The 12,494-nt window shown below is 25.4% G+C and overlaps 3 protein-coding genes across 4 annotated transcripts in view; 2 read left to right on the top strand and 1 right to left on the bottom strand.

The window, feature by feature from the left end:
• Window positions 1–855: 855 nt before the first annotated feature.
• On the bottom strand, window positions 856–1,327 carry LOC113554212 (39S ribosomal protein L33, mitochondrial). The gene has a single exon (XM_026957949.1). The coding sequence runs from the start codon at window positions 1,170–1,172 to the stop codon at window positions 951–953; it is 222 nt and encodes a 73-aa protein (XP_026813750.1). The 5' UTR covers window positions 1,173–1,327; the 3' UTR covers window positions 856–950.
• A 5-nt stretch (window positions 1,328–1,332) lies between these two features.
• Window positions 1,333–4,004, top strand: LOC113554210. 2 transcript variants are annotated; one of them, XM_026957947.1, is made up of 5 exons: window positions 1,333–1,752; window positions 1,835–1,956; window positions 2,641–2,762; window positions 3,102–3,184; window positions 3,769–4,004. In XM_026957947.1, exons 1-5 carry the CDS (start codon window positions 1,638–1,640, stop codon window positions 3,906–3,908), a joined length of 582 nt encoding a protein of 193 aa, XP_026813748.1. In that variant the 5' UTR covers window positions 1,333–1,637; the 3' UTR covers window positions 3,909–4,004. The 2 variants fall into 2 exon arrangements, with proteins under 2 accessions (XP_026813748.1, XP_026813749.1); XM_026957948.1 differs by having other exon boundaries at window positions 1,838–1,956.
• Window positions 4,005–9,066: 5,062 nt separating this feature from the next.
• LOC113553345 (thrombospondin type-1 domain-containing protein 4) overlaps window positions 9,067–12,494 on the top strand; it is a 59,805-nt gene continuing 56,377 nt past the window's right edge. The window contains exon 1 of the mRNA XM_026956642.1: window positions 9,067–9,288. Coding sequence (XP_026812443.1) covers window positions 9,257–9,288 — 32 coding nt within the window. The 5' untranslated portion in view covers window positions 9,067–9,256. The remainder of the gene's footprint in view (window positions 9,289–12,494) is intronic.

Below are 12,494 nucleotides of genomic sequence, written 5' to 3' on the forward strand. Positions count from 1 at the left end.
CACATCATAATATCTGAAAAAAAATCATCTGTTTAACTATTTATAGTAAAAAAAGTTGGTTTTCAAAAAAAAAAAAAAATATGTTAATACTGACACTTCTCTTAGGTGGTGTAAAAAAATAAGAATTTTAAAATTGAAAATGTGAATTATAGATAGGTGCTATAAAATCATAATTTCAATAACTGCATTATTTAGGGATAAAAGGATAGGATGGTGACTGCATGAGTATGCTTGATGAATCCATAGACTTGACACTTGAATAAATATAAAAAGTCTGAGTGAATCACTCTGTATACAATGAACTTCCTGCATAGTGCATTCTTTTTAGTGGTTGAGGCCAATATTTGATAAGGCGTCTTGAGGGTAATGAATACATTTATTCAAACTCTTATAATAGACATATCAATATCATACATGTAAGTTAATGCCATAATCTAGCCCTGGGTTAATAATTGTGTTTGACCAATAACCAAAAATTTATTATCTATACCAATAATTGTATTTCAATGTTTGTATTTATAAAACAGGTACCTTTGTATACCTTTAATTGTATGATGTTTTTTGTTTCAGAACTAAAAGATGTTCCCTATATCTCGATGGAGGTTAGTGAATAGTTGTCGTGTTATATATTTTAAAAGAATCTGCTCACAACAACCACCAAAGTTACCTGAAGAACCAACGACGTGTTGTATGTCAGGTTGTGCCAATTGTGTTTGGATCGAATATGCGGATAAAATCAGAAGTATACTAGCAAACAGTGACAGTAAACAAGTCTCACAAATGGTGTTGGACAAAATAAAGGATCCCAATATGAAGGCTTTTTTATCCATGGAACTCAAATCAAAAGGCTTTTAGTAAAATTAAAATTATATATTTTACAATTTGAAAATATAAATGCTTACAAATATTCTACATTTTATGAATTATTAATACAAGTAATTGTTCGACTGTTATGTGGGCTCTGTGAATCTCTTTACGTTTGCACTTCTTATTTTTTTCCTCTCTTTGTAGACGGACATTTGACCTATCCAAGGGTCGAAATGTACAAGTTCTAGTTTGTCAGCCAAACGTTCCCTGAACACGTTGTATTTGTGACCGCTTACCATGCTTTCCATTAGCACCATAGTATGTTTGGATTTTACTTTTTTCAACAACACATTTGTCAAGAACATAATTATTTATTTTCAATGATGAATGATGTTCCGGCCATACACGAAATATCGAGCGATACTAATCACTAATAGTAACCAGTAATCGTAAATCGAAAATCACAATCACGGCTACGAAATTTAAGACATAATATTAATATTATCATTTATTTATTCGTGTTTGGTGAACACGAAAATTTATATTATCTATAAAATAATTGCGATAAGACACTATCTTCATTGAAAACACGATCTTCTCTACATCGTGATTGAAAAGCATAATAAACATTCCGTATTTGTAAAGTTGGCGACATTGGTGATATCCTCCTCAACCGTTAACCGTTTTTTACATAGAATGTAAATAGTAGTAGATACAAATTGAAAATAATTTAATTACTAATTATTATTAATCTGTACGATACGATTCAGTTTTAATAACATTTAAACCAGGATTCGGACTAGGTGTATTATTGATATATAATACTTAATATGTTTTCACAAATCATACGTAATGTAAATCTAGATATCGAGCCATCATCGAATGTCTCGAACGAATTTAGTGAACTCTTGAAACTATCTGAGCAATCTCATTTAGAATATGAAGGTATACAAAATTGATTTTATTGTCTTGTAGAACTTCAATTATATTGTGTGTAATGTGTTTCATGTACATGTTTTGTAATTAGAAGCAAAGACCAAACTAGAAGAGATCAACAAGGAAATAAATCACTATGATGAACAGTTAAATATTATTGAAAGAGAACGTGTCAAATTAATGTCGGAGTTAGCTCTTCAAATGCAGATGAAAGTAAAAATTAGACTACATGATTTTATTACATTTATAATTATAGTATTTTTTTTTTATTTATGTTTTATAATTTGAAAAATTGTGAAATTGGAAGATATTGGTAGGTAGATAAATAATTTTTTGAAATTTTCAATAGACAAGATATTTTGTAAGTTTAATTAAACTAAATATTTTGATATTTAAGTTATGGACATTATTTTGAGTGTTTAAAAGAAAGTATAGGCATTCATATTTATTAACGTTGTCTTATTTAAAATTAAAAAAACATACTCTATCCTTTTCGAGTATTTTTGCTTATATGTTTAATCGTGAATTAAATTAAATCATATTTGTGTATGTACCTTGTATTTTTATATGCCATGTGTTCATCAAAAACAATATAAAATCTTATGAAGTAATATATTTTAAATATCTATATATTTTGAAGTTTTTATGAACCTAATTTTTAATTTCACAATATTTTTAACGTATAAAATCAATAATATACATTACAGTACAATATGTGTATACAAAAATTCTTCACACATAGTTTTTGTTTTATTTATGTTTATAGCTTTTATTTTAGTTTCTAATTTAACCATTCAATTATACATAAAATATTTAATATAAACCTATATTGACTCTTTTAAATTAAATATATCAAATCACATTATAATATAACATATTATTAATATGTTGTTATAGCACGACTTAAAAAATAAAGTGGAAAGTCTGAAAAATATACTACAATCAACGGAATTCGACTTAAAAAAATATAATAAAATGAAGTTAAGTACTGCTGATCAAGATACTTTTTCTCTTACCAAGTAAGTTAATTATTTATTAAAATTAAATAATTATATAATATAGCACTACTTATCTATATATTCTATAGTTATATAATATATAATTTCTACAAAAAATACCTATACTGATTTGCTTATAAAAAATCAGAATTATGAATATTGTGTTTTGCATTACCTTAGTGGCTTGTATAAAATATAACTCATTATTATGGATTATTTTTATGTCAAATATGTAATGATCATAACTCATAATATTTATTTTTCCTTGTAATTAATGAGCTTACAATATTTTTGTAGAGATTGTATATATTATTACAAAACTTAATGAACTGTTATTTATTTTATTTTTATTTTTTTTAGAAAGAAATTCATTACTTATAAGAACATGTTGAAGATATATTTTGATTATTCAAATGGTGCAAATGCAACTACACAAAAAGGATGTATCCTTTTATTTTAAATAAATGTAATGTAATTAGCTAGGATAAGCAGGAAACAGATTTTATTGAACATATATTTGTATGTACTTTGAATATCAAAAAGTTCAATACAGTTTATTATATTTTGTGAATTTTTTAATAAATTGACACTAATCTTATTTTAAATATTAAAGTATTGCTTGTCACAGTAATTTCATCAGAATTAGAGCATCACTTTAATCTTTCAACAATTGCCTAGCTTAACATAGTAAAGTTATTTATCAATTAACAAAATAAATTTTTGGTAACATTGTTGTATGAGATTACTCTTGTATGAAACAATGTAGTATTTAATATAAAATACTTTTGTATAGTTAATTTTTATAAAGGTACTATATAAATGTATGTCTCTAACTTGTAATGATTTAAATTAAAAACAGTTTTGATTTGTACATTTTGGTGATACATTCTACATGTTCCTTTTTTTCAGTCTAAAAATTATATTTAATTTGGATAATTATATATTATTTTTAGTTATTATAATATGGTATTTACTTTAATAATAAATATAGTTTATCATGGAATGACTTCTTAACTCATGTCAATAGATACATTTAACAGAATCACAAAAAAATTAGCCTATTTTGAGTTTAATACCGATGAAAAAACCGACAATGAAATTTCAGAATGTTTGTGGAACAAAATTAAGTTAGTTTCAGATAAAAATTGGGAAACATTATCTGTATAATAATTTTGTTTACCTGTAATTATGTATTTTTAAATAAATAATTTAAATTTAAGATTAGGAATTTGATTTTTATTTTGAACAATTGTGAACTGCCAATTAGCATATTACTTATTTTTTTTTAATTAAAATAGATGACGTTACAGTTGCTAACCTTTTTAATAAAATAAAGTGTTTTTATTCTTACAAATCTCATATTATTTATGGCTTAGTCATTATATAATTTGTTTTATAAAAAAATAAACATTTCTAATTAAATATCTACAAGCAAAATTTAAAATAAATATTTAATTGGTAATATTTATACTTGTTAAAATATGTTATGTATTCTGTATGTTTAATTTATTGTTTAATGTTTAGTTATATTATTTTATGCTTGATTTACTTTTTATTTGTATTTTGTAATAGTATATTTATATAGATAATGTATAATATATTATTTGTAGTTAGGTCTATTAACAATATTTTATCAATATTTACAATATTAAAATGTATTAATTTACTAATTTAAATTTTTTGTTTTTGCTTTTGTACGTTATAAGGTGAATTGTGTAGTGCTAATAAATATTAATTGGATAAATAACAATAATGATATATTTTATATATTATATATAAGTTATTACCTATTAATATACCTAATCTAACATTTGTTTTGCAAATAATGTAGATACACTGGTCATTGACATAGGCAGTCATCGGGGGATGGGTGGGGGACTTAGCCGTTCAAGTATTTCAATAGACCACCCAAAAATCGAAGGTAATGTACTAATATGTTAAACAAGTGTATAGAAAGGTAGGTTACTTTACATTGGATTATTATAACCCCTCCTTAAAATTCAATCAAATGTCCACTTATGATCATTGAATATTTTTCTATTAATAATACTTTGTGTACTGGAATATAGGATACTGGTTAATAGTAAATAGAATCATAAAAAATAATAATCAAAATGAATCTAAAATGATATGGGCTTCTATAGTGGTTAAACTAGAATTTTCAATTTAAGTGAATAAGCACTTTTGATTGAGCTCTAGGTATAAGGGAGGATTTAGGAATTCTACAAAATTTAGTAAAGTATTTTTATCAATTTTTTTTAATAATTTGTATTAATACTCAATGTAAGTACCTATGTAATAGATACTAATAAAGTAATAAATAATTAAATATTGCATCTCAGTCTACTTAATATTCCACACTGATAGTTGCATCATCCTAAGAGAATTTTTAGGAAATTTATTTATTTTTATTTGCATTAGCCGTAACTTAATTGTGTATCAAAGTTATACATTTTACAAATAAAATGTATATGATGTTAAAATGGCGTTGTACCCATCGTCGTCGTCTTTCAAAACTTTACCTAGATAAATATTCTACAGTTATTTTTCGGTGTGTTATTACATAACCACGAAGAATCACTTAATTTATATCGGAAAATAATTTACCCCTTCAAATGCATTATAATTTTATTAAAATACTTTTTTAAACCCAAGTGCAATTCAACCATACCCGTATAAGTAAACGAATTTTACAATTTTTTATTTTAAAAACAACAATTATTAATTTATTATAATATTAGTTAATACTTAGGCGAATAGTTATAAAATACTAGGTAAATACATAAGCTTGGACTATGGGTCAAGTGCTATATCCCCTATACGCCACTGGGCTTCTATCTTATCGGAAGGTTTTAGAATTTGAGTACTTATTTCGAAAAGTAAATTATTTTGGTTACATCTCTCATAGATTTTATTAGTTGTCGGAATATTTTTTGTGTTTTTGACTTATTTTGCTAGTCTGGTAAATTTAAATTCTGGTACCTTGAGTGTACCTACTACTTACCTTGTTATTGAGTAGATTTTGTCACTCTAATAATGGTATGTTAATTTAAAATTCAATGATAAATCATTGTATAGGTTCTATATATATGTATACTATGAGTACCTACAAAAAATAACTCTGAGTGGAGACGGGTTGTCAGCTATAAATACCTATTAAATATTTTATTTTAAATTATTCATATTGTTATCATTATAATAATTTATTTTACTTATTATAATATGACGGGTGAAATTAATGTTTGGCGAAGAAATCATATTTATTATATTATTCAGTGGCGTATATAGGGGGAGGGTAGGGGTTTAAACCTCCTCTGAAGTGTATGGTTGGTACGAGCATTGATTTTAATTGTATAATTAATTAGAATTTAAGAATGGCATTTTTTTTATCCCCCCTCCCTCTGAAATTAATTTCTATAAACGCAACTAATATTATTAATTATTATAATAGTTTATACCTAGTATTATATATTATAGTATTATATTATATATTATAATAGTGTTATTCACTTTTGATTCGATACCGACTTTAATAGAACTGTGTGAACAGGTTTGTGGACTAATTGTATAAAAAGCTTAAAATTAATATAATTAATATTTTGAAAATATCATTACGTATAGTATAAAATAGGGGTGACGGTAATACCGGTATATCGATTTAAGGTCTAAATACCGGTATACTGGCTTTTTTTAAAAAAGGTATACCGAAAATACCGAATTTACCGATAATACCAAAACTACCGAAATTAGTTAATTAATTTTAAATCTATTTTTAAATTGTACGAATTTTCCAGTGGGATATATATGACATATTATATTTTATAATACAGATACGGATTAAAATGAATTTCCAACTTTGGCCATACTTGGTAAAAAATATTTATATATTTATGCGTACAACTTTACAAGGTACTAGTGTTCCTAGCAAACGTACGTTCAGTTGTGCGGGCAATATAATTACTGATGATCATAGATGTTGTAATATATAATATTCTGTTTAATAATAAATAAAAATAACTATAATTTATTTTATTAATATTATTCATAATAATATAGGTACAGTACATAACCATTATACCGAAAAAAATATTGAAAATACCGGAATATCGAAAATATCCAATTATTGAATATACCGAAATTACCGTACCAAAATATCGGTTCAACGATATTTTCAGTATACTGATTCATACCGATATAAAATATCATACCGAAATATCGATGTAAAAAAAAAAATACTGTCACCCCTAGTATAAAATAATAAATAATAATTTACCTATAAATTATAGGTAGGTAGGTCTACGTTATTTTTAAGTCCTTGTGAATAATTTTGAATTACAACAAAATAACTATTATTGTATAATATTGTAATCCTTTCTTTATAAGTTTAAGTATCTTATTTAATATTTTATTTAAATTTGGTCTTCATATAGTTATGAAATTGTTTTAATATTTTTAAATAGATATTATAACAACATATGTGGGTGTAGAATATTGTATGAAATTTTCAAGTTTTTTTGCCGAGCCTAAACATTTTTATCAACACTTAAAAAAAAAGGTGGGCAGCTGAGTACCACTGCAGGTGTCGAGTAGGTCACTGCAGTGATCTATCATGGATGTGTTAAATTTTAATTCAATGATGTATCATTGTATAAGCAAATCGATTCTGAATAAAGACGGTCTGTCAGTCTATATCACTACCTACCTATGGCTATGTATATATTTCATGATAATATGATTTTTGGTATTGCTATTAAAGTAATTTATCTTACTATTAATATTACAGTCTACAGAAGACTAATTTGATTTTCGCTGAAAATATGGTATTTATAAATATTATTAATATTCAATTATTATAATAATATATAGCATATCATAATATAATATTATATTAGTAATTGTATTATTAACTTTAGAGTTAATATCACTTCATAGTTCATTGTAAAACAATGCGAATTAATAGGTTCATAGTATTAATGGGTAATAGCTTAAAATTAATTTACATCTTTTGAAAATCTCATTGTAAAATTTACAAAAATTATAATACACACTAAAGTTTTAAGTCCGTCTTTACGAATAATGTTTTTGAATTATAACAAAATAACTGACATCACTATTCTTCGTTTAAACATGTAATTTCGTTTAAATTTAAACTTCAAATATCAATAAAAAACATTGTGCTTATATATTTTTTGAATTTTTTAGTTTCGGTTTGAACTATTTATGAGGATTATTACATTATATTTTTAAAGCTTATAGGTATGAATATTTAAAACCGTATGAATTTAAACTAAAAATTCATGTATACATTTTTGCGATTTGACGAACTTGATCAAAATCACTTCAAACGCTCATACAAATTGTTGTGGATTTACACTCAAGTTATATATAAAAAAAAATCTAATACGTATTTATAACTAATTTAGAAAGAGTTGATATAAATATAAATTATACCATATCTAGAAAATTCTGATGTATATATTTGGTGAAAATAATTCAAGTATATCATTTATTATTTTTTATACCTTAATTAATAATTTCAATAATAATGTAATCACAATGATTAATACGAGTGAAATATTTTACACGTATGTAAAACGTAGAAAAAAATGATATTATTATTCCTCTTTTATCAACATCTATATGATAATCAATAGGTAGCTAATAACTAAAAAAAAAATCCAATAAATTAAAAACTAAAACATTTTTACACTTTTGACTTTTGAGACGTAATGCCATAAATATACACTTCGAGCAATGATTTCAATAACACACTCAATTCCAAACACAATGTCTACTATTCTAGATCCCATAGGTGATGGTTTTACCTAGGTATTATTTTGATTAAATATAATAAATAAGTTTAGTTATTCGTGTATAAATCTACGATTTCATTTTAAAGTACTTTTCGATTCAAACAGCGATTTTGGTCTTCTAACGCAAGAATTCATCAACTGTTCTTATTGGTTTACTAATTTACTAGGTATAAACGGTTGCTCTTCTGGAAACTCGTTTCATATTATTTTTTCGCAGAAAACTTATTCTCGTACATGGATACTAAACATTAAATTTTTGATTATTCTGAATACTTAACTAAATATTAGAATATTATATAATGTTGTAGGTACCTACTGCAGTCATTTTTTTGTCGTGTCCGAAAGACCGAAACGCATACAAGATGTACAAACGTGCGCGCACACACATACTATCTATACATATATGTGTACGTTACACCCAAACACACGCATACACAGTCGAAAAAAAGATGAGCGGCCGCCTATGTACACATTTTGTGGAGCGGTCGGTTTCAGTTTTGGTCTTGGCGTTGCACGTGCCGGGCCTTATCACTACCGTCATGTCGGCGAATGGACACGTGCCTTCATCCGTTCGTGGTTTTCAAGAACATTGATTATCCGTTATAACTTAATCTATGCGTAGTTCTATTTTTTAAAATTTTTATTTTTCGTACGCTTTTCGAAAATTCTTAATGGAACAATTATTATAGTTGCGGTGAAAACATGGCTTTACTATTATACTCCGAGTGCTTTTGGTAAGTTGTTATTACCTAATACAAATATACAATACGTCTTTATGGAAAATAAATAGTTTGTTTATTTTTTGCTCCTATATCACAGATACGTGATTGGGTAATTTATTAATTATCAACAAAATGTCATGTTTTTTTTTCATAGGATGTGTATATTATATAAATAATATAACCAATATAGGTAATACGAGATAATAACTGCATAGGCACTTACTTGAGAATAAGTAATAATATATTCTCGAAGGTTTTAATATTGTTGTAAGTGTAACTAATAAAAAACAAATAGGTACCATTTTCTACCGATCTATCTAGTAGTTTTACTAATTCAATTGTTTTATCGTATAATATGTTTAACGTTTAATCATCATAATTTAAAATGTATCCTAGTATCCTGTCATGTAATAATACATTTTAATGTTTTTTACAACGGAGTAGTATAATCTAACCGAGGATTAAGTTTTATTTTTTTTTTTATACATATTGAACAATTTATTCGCGAGTTAAATTTTTTTTATTTAATTGAAACTTACTGTGATCTTTTTTATATCATATTTTTTGATTGGATAATGGAAATTAGGTAGTAAGATTTAGATAGTTGATACAGGTATTTTTATTTTTTGAAAATTTGTTATATTGTCGCAACACAAATTTGATATTTATTTTTGTTTCGTAAATATTTTAACTGTCAATATCAACTTGATTTGATGACTTTAATATTAAATACATCTTACAGCTATAAAAAACAATAAATTTAATGTATTTTTATGCGTATTGGGTGAAAAGACCAGTGATTGAACCGTTTAGGATTTGTTTACTTTTCTAATGTAATCATAAATTGGCTTTTTATTTTATATTTATACAATTTGGATTAGTAGATTGGTATGCCTGTATACTTTAAAATTAATAATTATTAAGTAAGAAACCAATTTAAAACTAAATTACTCTTAAACATATTAATTATAGTTTAAAAAAAATTGAAATCATAGTGATTGAACACACCGTGCTAGTGTTTGAAAAATTCAAGCCCAGTGTGTGAACAGCTAACAACTAACAAGTAACAATATTAATTGTTAATTTTTCATATTAGATACATAATTTTCTTAAAATTAAAACATTTGTTAGCGATGTTCAATTATTAGAGGGTGTTCAATAACTGGACGGGTTTCCTTGATTTGTTAAAATATTTCATAAATCAACGAATAAAAAATATTTTAATAATCAAGTAAATTAGGTAACTGAAATATATAGAAGCTTTAAGAAATTTAGTTTATATTTAAAGTTGAGTTGTTATTTTAGCAATGTTACATTCTATTTTAAATTTCTATTTAATTTGCCGTTTTAAATTTAAGTTACGTTGTTTAATAAATATAATATTATATTGTAGTCTGATAATATTACAAATTTATTTATTAGTCAATTTTAAATAGTTTAATTCAATAAGTAACATTTATAATAATCCATTGTTTATGAATTTATGATCTAAAAATCAAAATATACAAACTTTTCTATTATAATACATTTTCTTACTAATAATTTTTCTTTTGAATGCCTTGTATTTTTAATGTTTATATTATCACTACCCATCTATGTATTACATCGTTATACTTTTTTAAAGCAATATGGGAAATTAACGTTATTATTTAAAATAAATCATTATTATTGGTCGTAAATTATCATGGTAATTTGTTACAAATAATTGTGTAGTATTAGATTTAAATTTTATTAGTTCTTAACGACTAAAGAAACAGGTATACATTGATTTTTTTTTGGCTCCCATTTAAATGTCTAGAACAGATATGAATAACCGTTGCCACTGTATCGAAAAAATTATTTTTTGAACGGTGCAGAGTTTTTAAATTGTCCTATTATAACGGGAAATAAATTCATTTGCGTGTTTCAAGTGAAATAGGTGAATTATTATTAACATAATTACAATGATTAAATATTGCAAATTTGGTCGAAATAAATCGTTTATAATAATTATTATTATAATACTGGTTGTAAAAATAAGCGAATAAAACATAAAGGATAACGGTTATTATTTTTTTTTATTTTTTTATTCTTATATATTGATACGTCGGTTAAAATCAATTAAAAATTAAATAACTAAAAAATCGACTAAACTAATTTAAAATGGCTGTTTTACCGTTCAAAGGGTTGTATTGTCAGCGATCTTTGAAAACACGATATGAACATTTATTGGCGTTGCGCCATAGTTAAATGCTCAAACTATATTGGTAGATATAGTTAGTTAATGTAATGAATTCGACTGCAACATGCTGTGAAAGTATATATAGTGCAATTTCACGGTCAACTGGAATTCGGTAAAAATATTGAACAATATCGTTTTAATCGTTGTCCCTTGTCCTGTATGTTAATTAGAATTTAAAAATAATAAAAATAAAACGGTTATTTATGTAGTGGTGTAAATAGTGACCTAAATGCACATGTATACACATACACTCGTACACAAATATAGCACCCAAACGGATTTCCGCAAAACACGCCCAGCGGTTTATGCTAGTGGAAATTAAATTCGAACTTATTGCACACCCATGTTCATTATTTAAACAAACAGAGCGTTAGTGTATTGTTGGGTTCTTTGTCTTATTGTAATAAGAAATAATATTAAAAAAAAAACATACCCTCGAACACTTATTATTTAGGTACTGCAGTTATATAATGTTGTAAGAAGAAAAGGAATAAATCCCTGTAAAACTTGTACTGTTAAGTATTCTGGCCTCTGGGAGATACGGATTTTCATCGTTTAGTTTTAGTGCTACCGGAAGCCATGTTTTTTTTAATTATGTCAATTCAACAACTATACCTAGCGTTATATATGCCTATGTGCGTATAATAAATGATCGTACTTGAGCATAATTAATGATTTGTCGAAGGGAACAAAAACACAGCTGAGTTTAAATCTTTCTTTTTGTTTGATGAAAATCTGAGTTTAGATTTTGTACAATTGAATATTATTATTAACATTTTTATTGTTCGGAAAAGAATAAATTTGTGTATGATTATTTTTGTACGCAGGGATTAAAGGGATCATAGAATAGAAAACTCTTTCAGAATTCATAAACTAATCACTAAAATAACATTCCCATTTATCTTTGTATACCTATAGGCCATGGGTCACCAAATGGCGGCCCGCGAACACATTTTATCCGGCCCGCAGACAAATAATAAATGATAAATCACATATT

This window comes from Rhopalosiphum maidis, chromosome 2 (assembly GCF_003676215.2).
Source record: "Rhopalosiphum maidis isolate BTI-1 chromosome 2, ASM367621v3, whole genome shotgun sequence".
Classification (NCBI taxonomy): Eukaryota; Metazoa; Arthropoda; class Insecta; order Hemiptera; family Aphididae; genus Rhopalosiphum; species Rhopalosiphum maidis.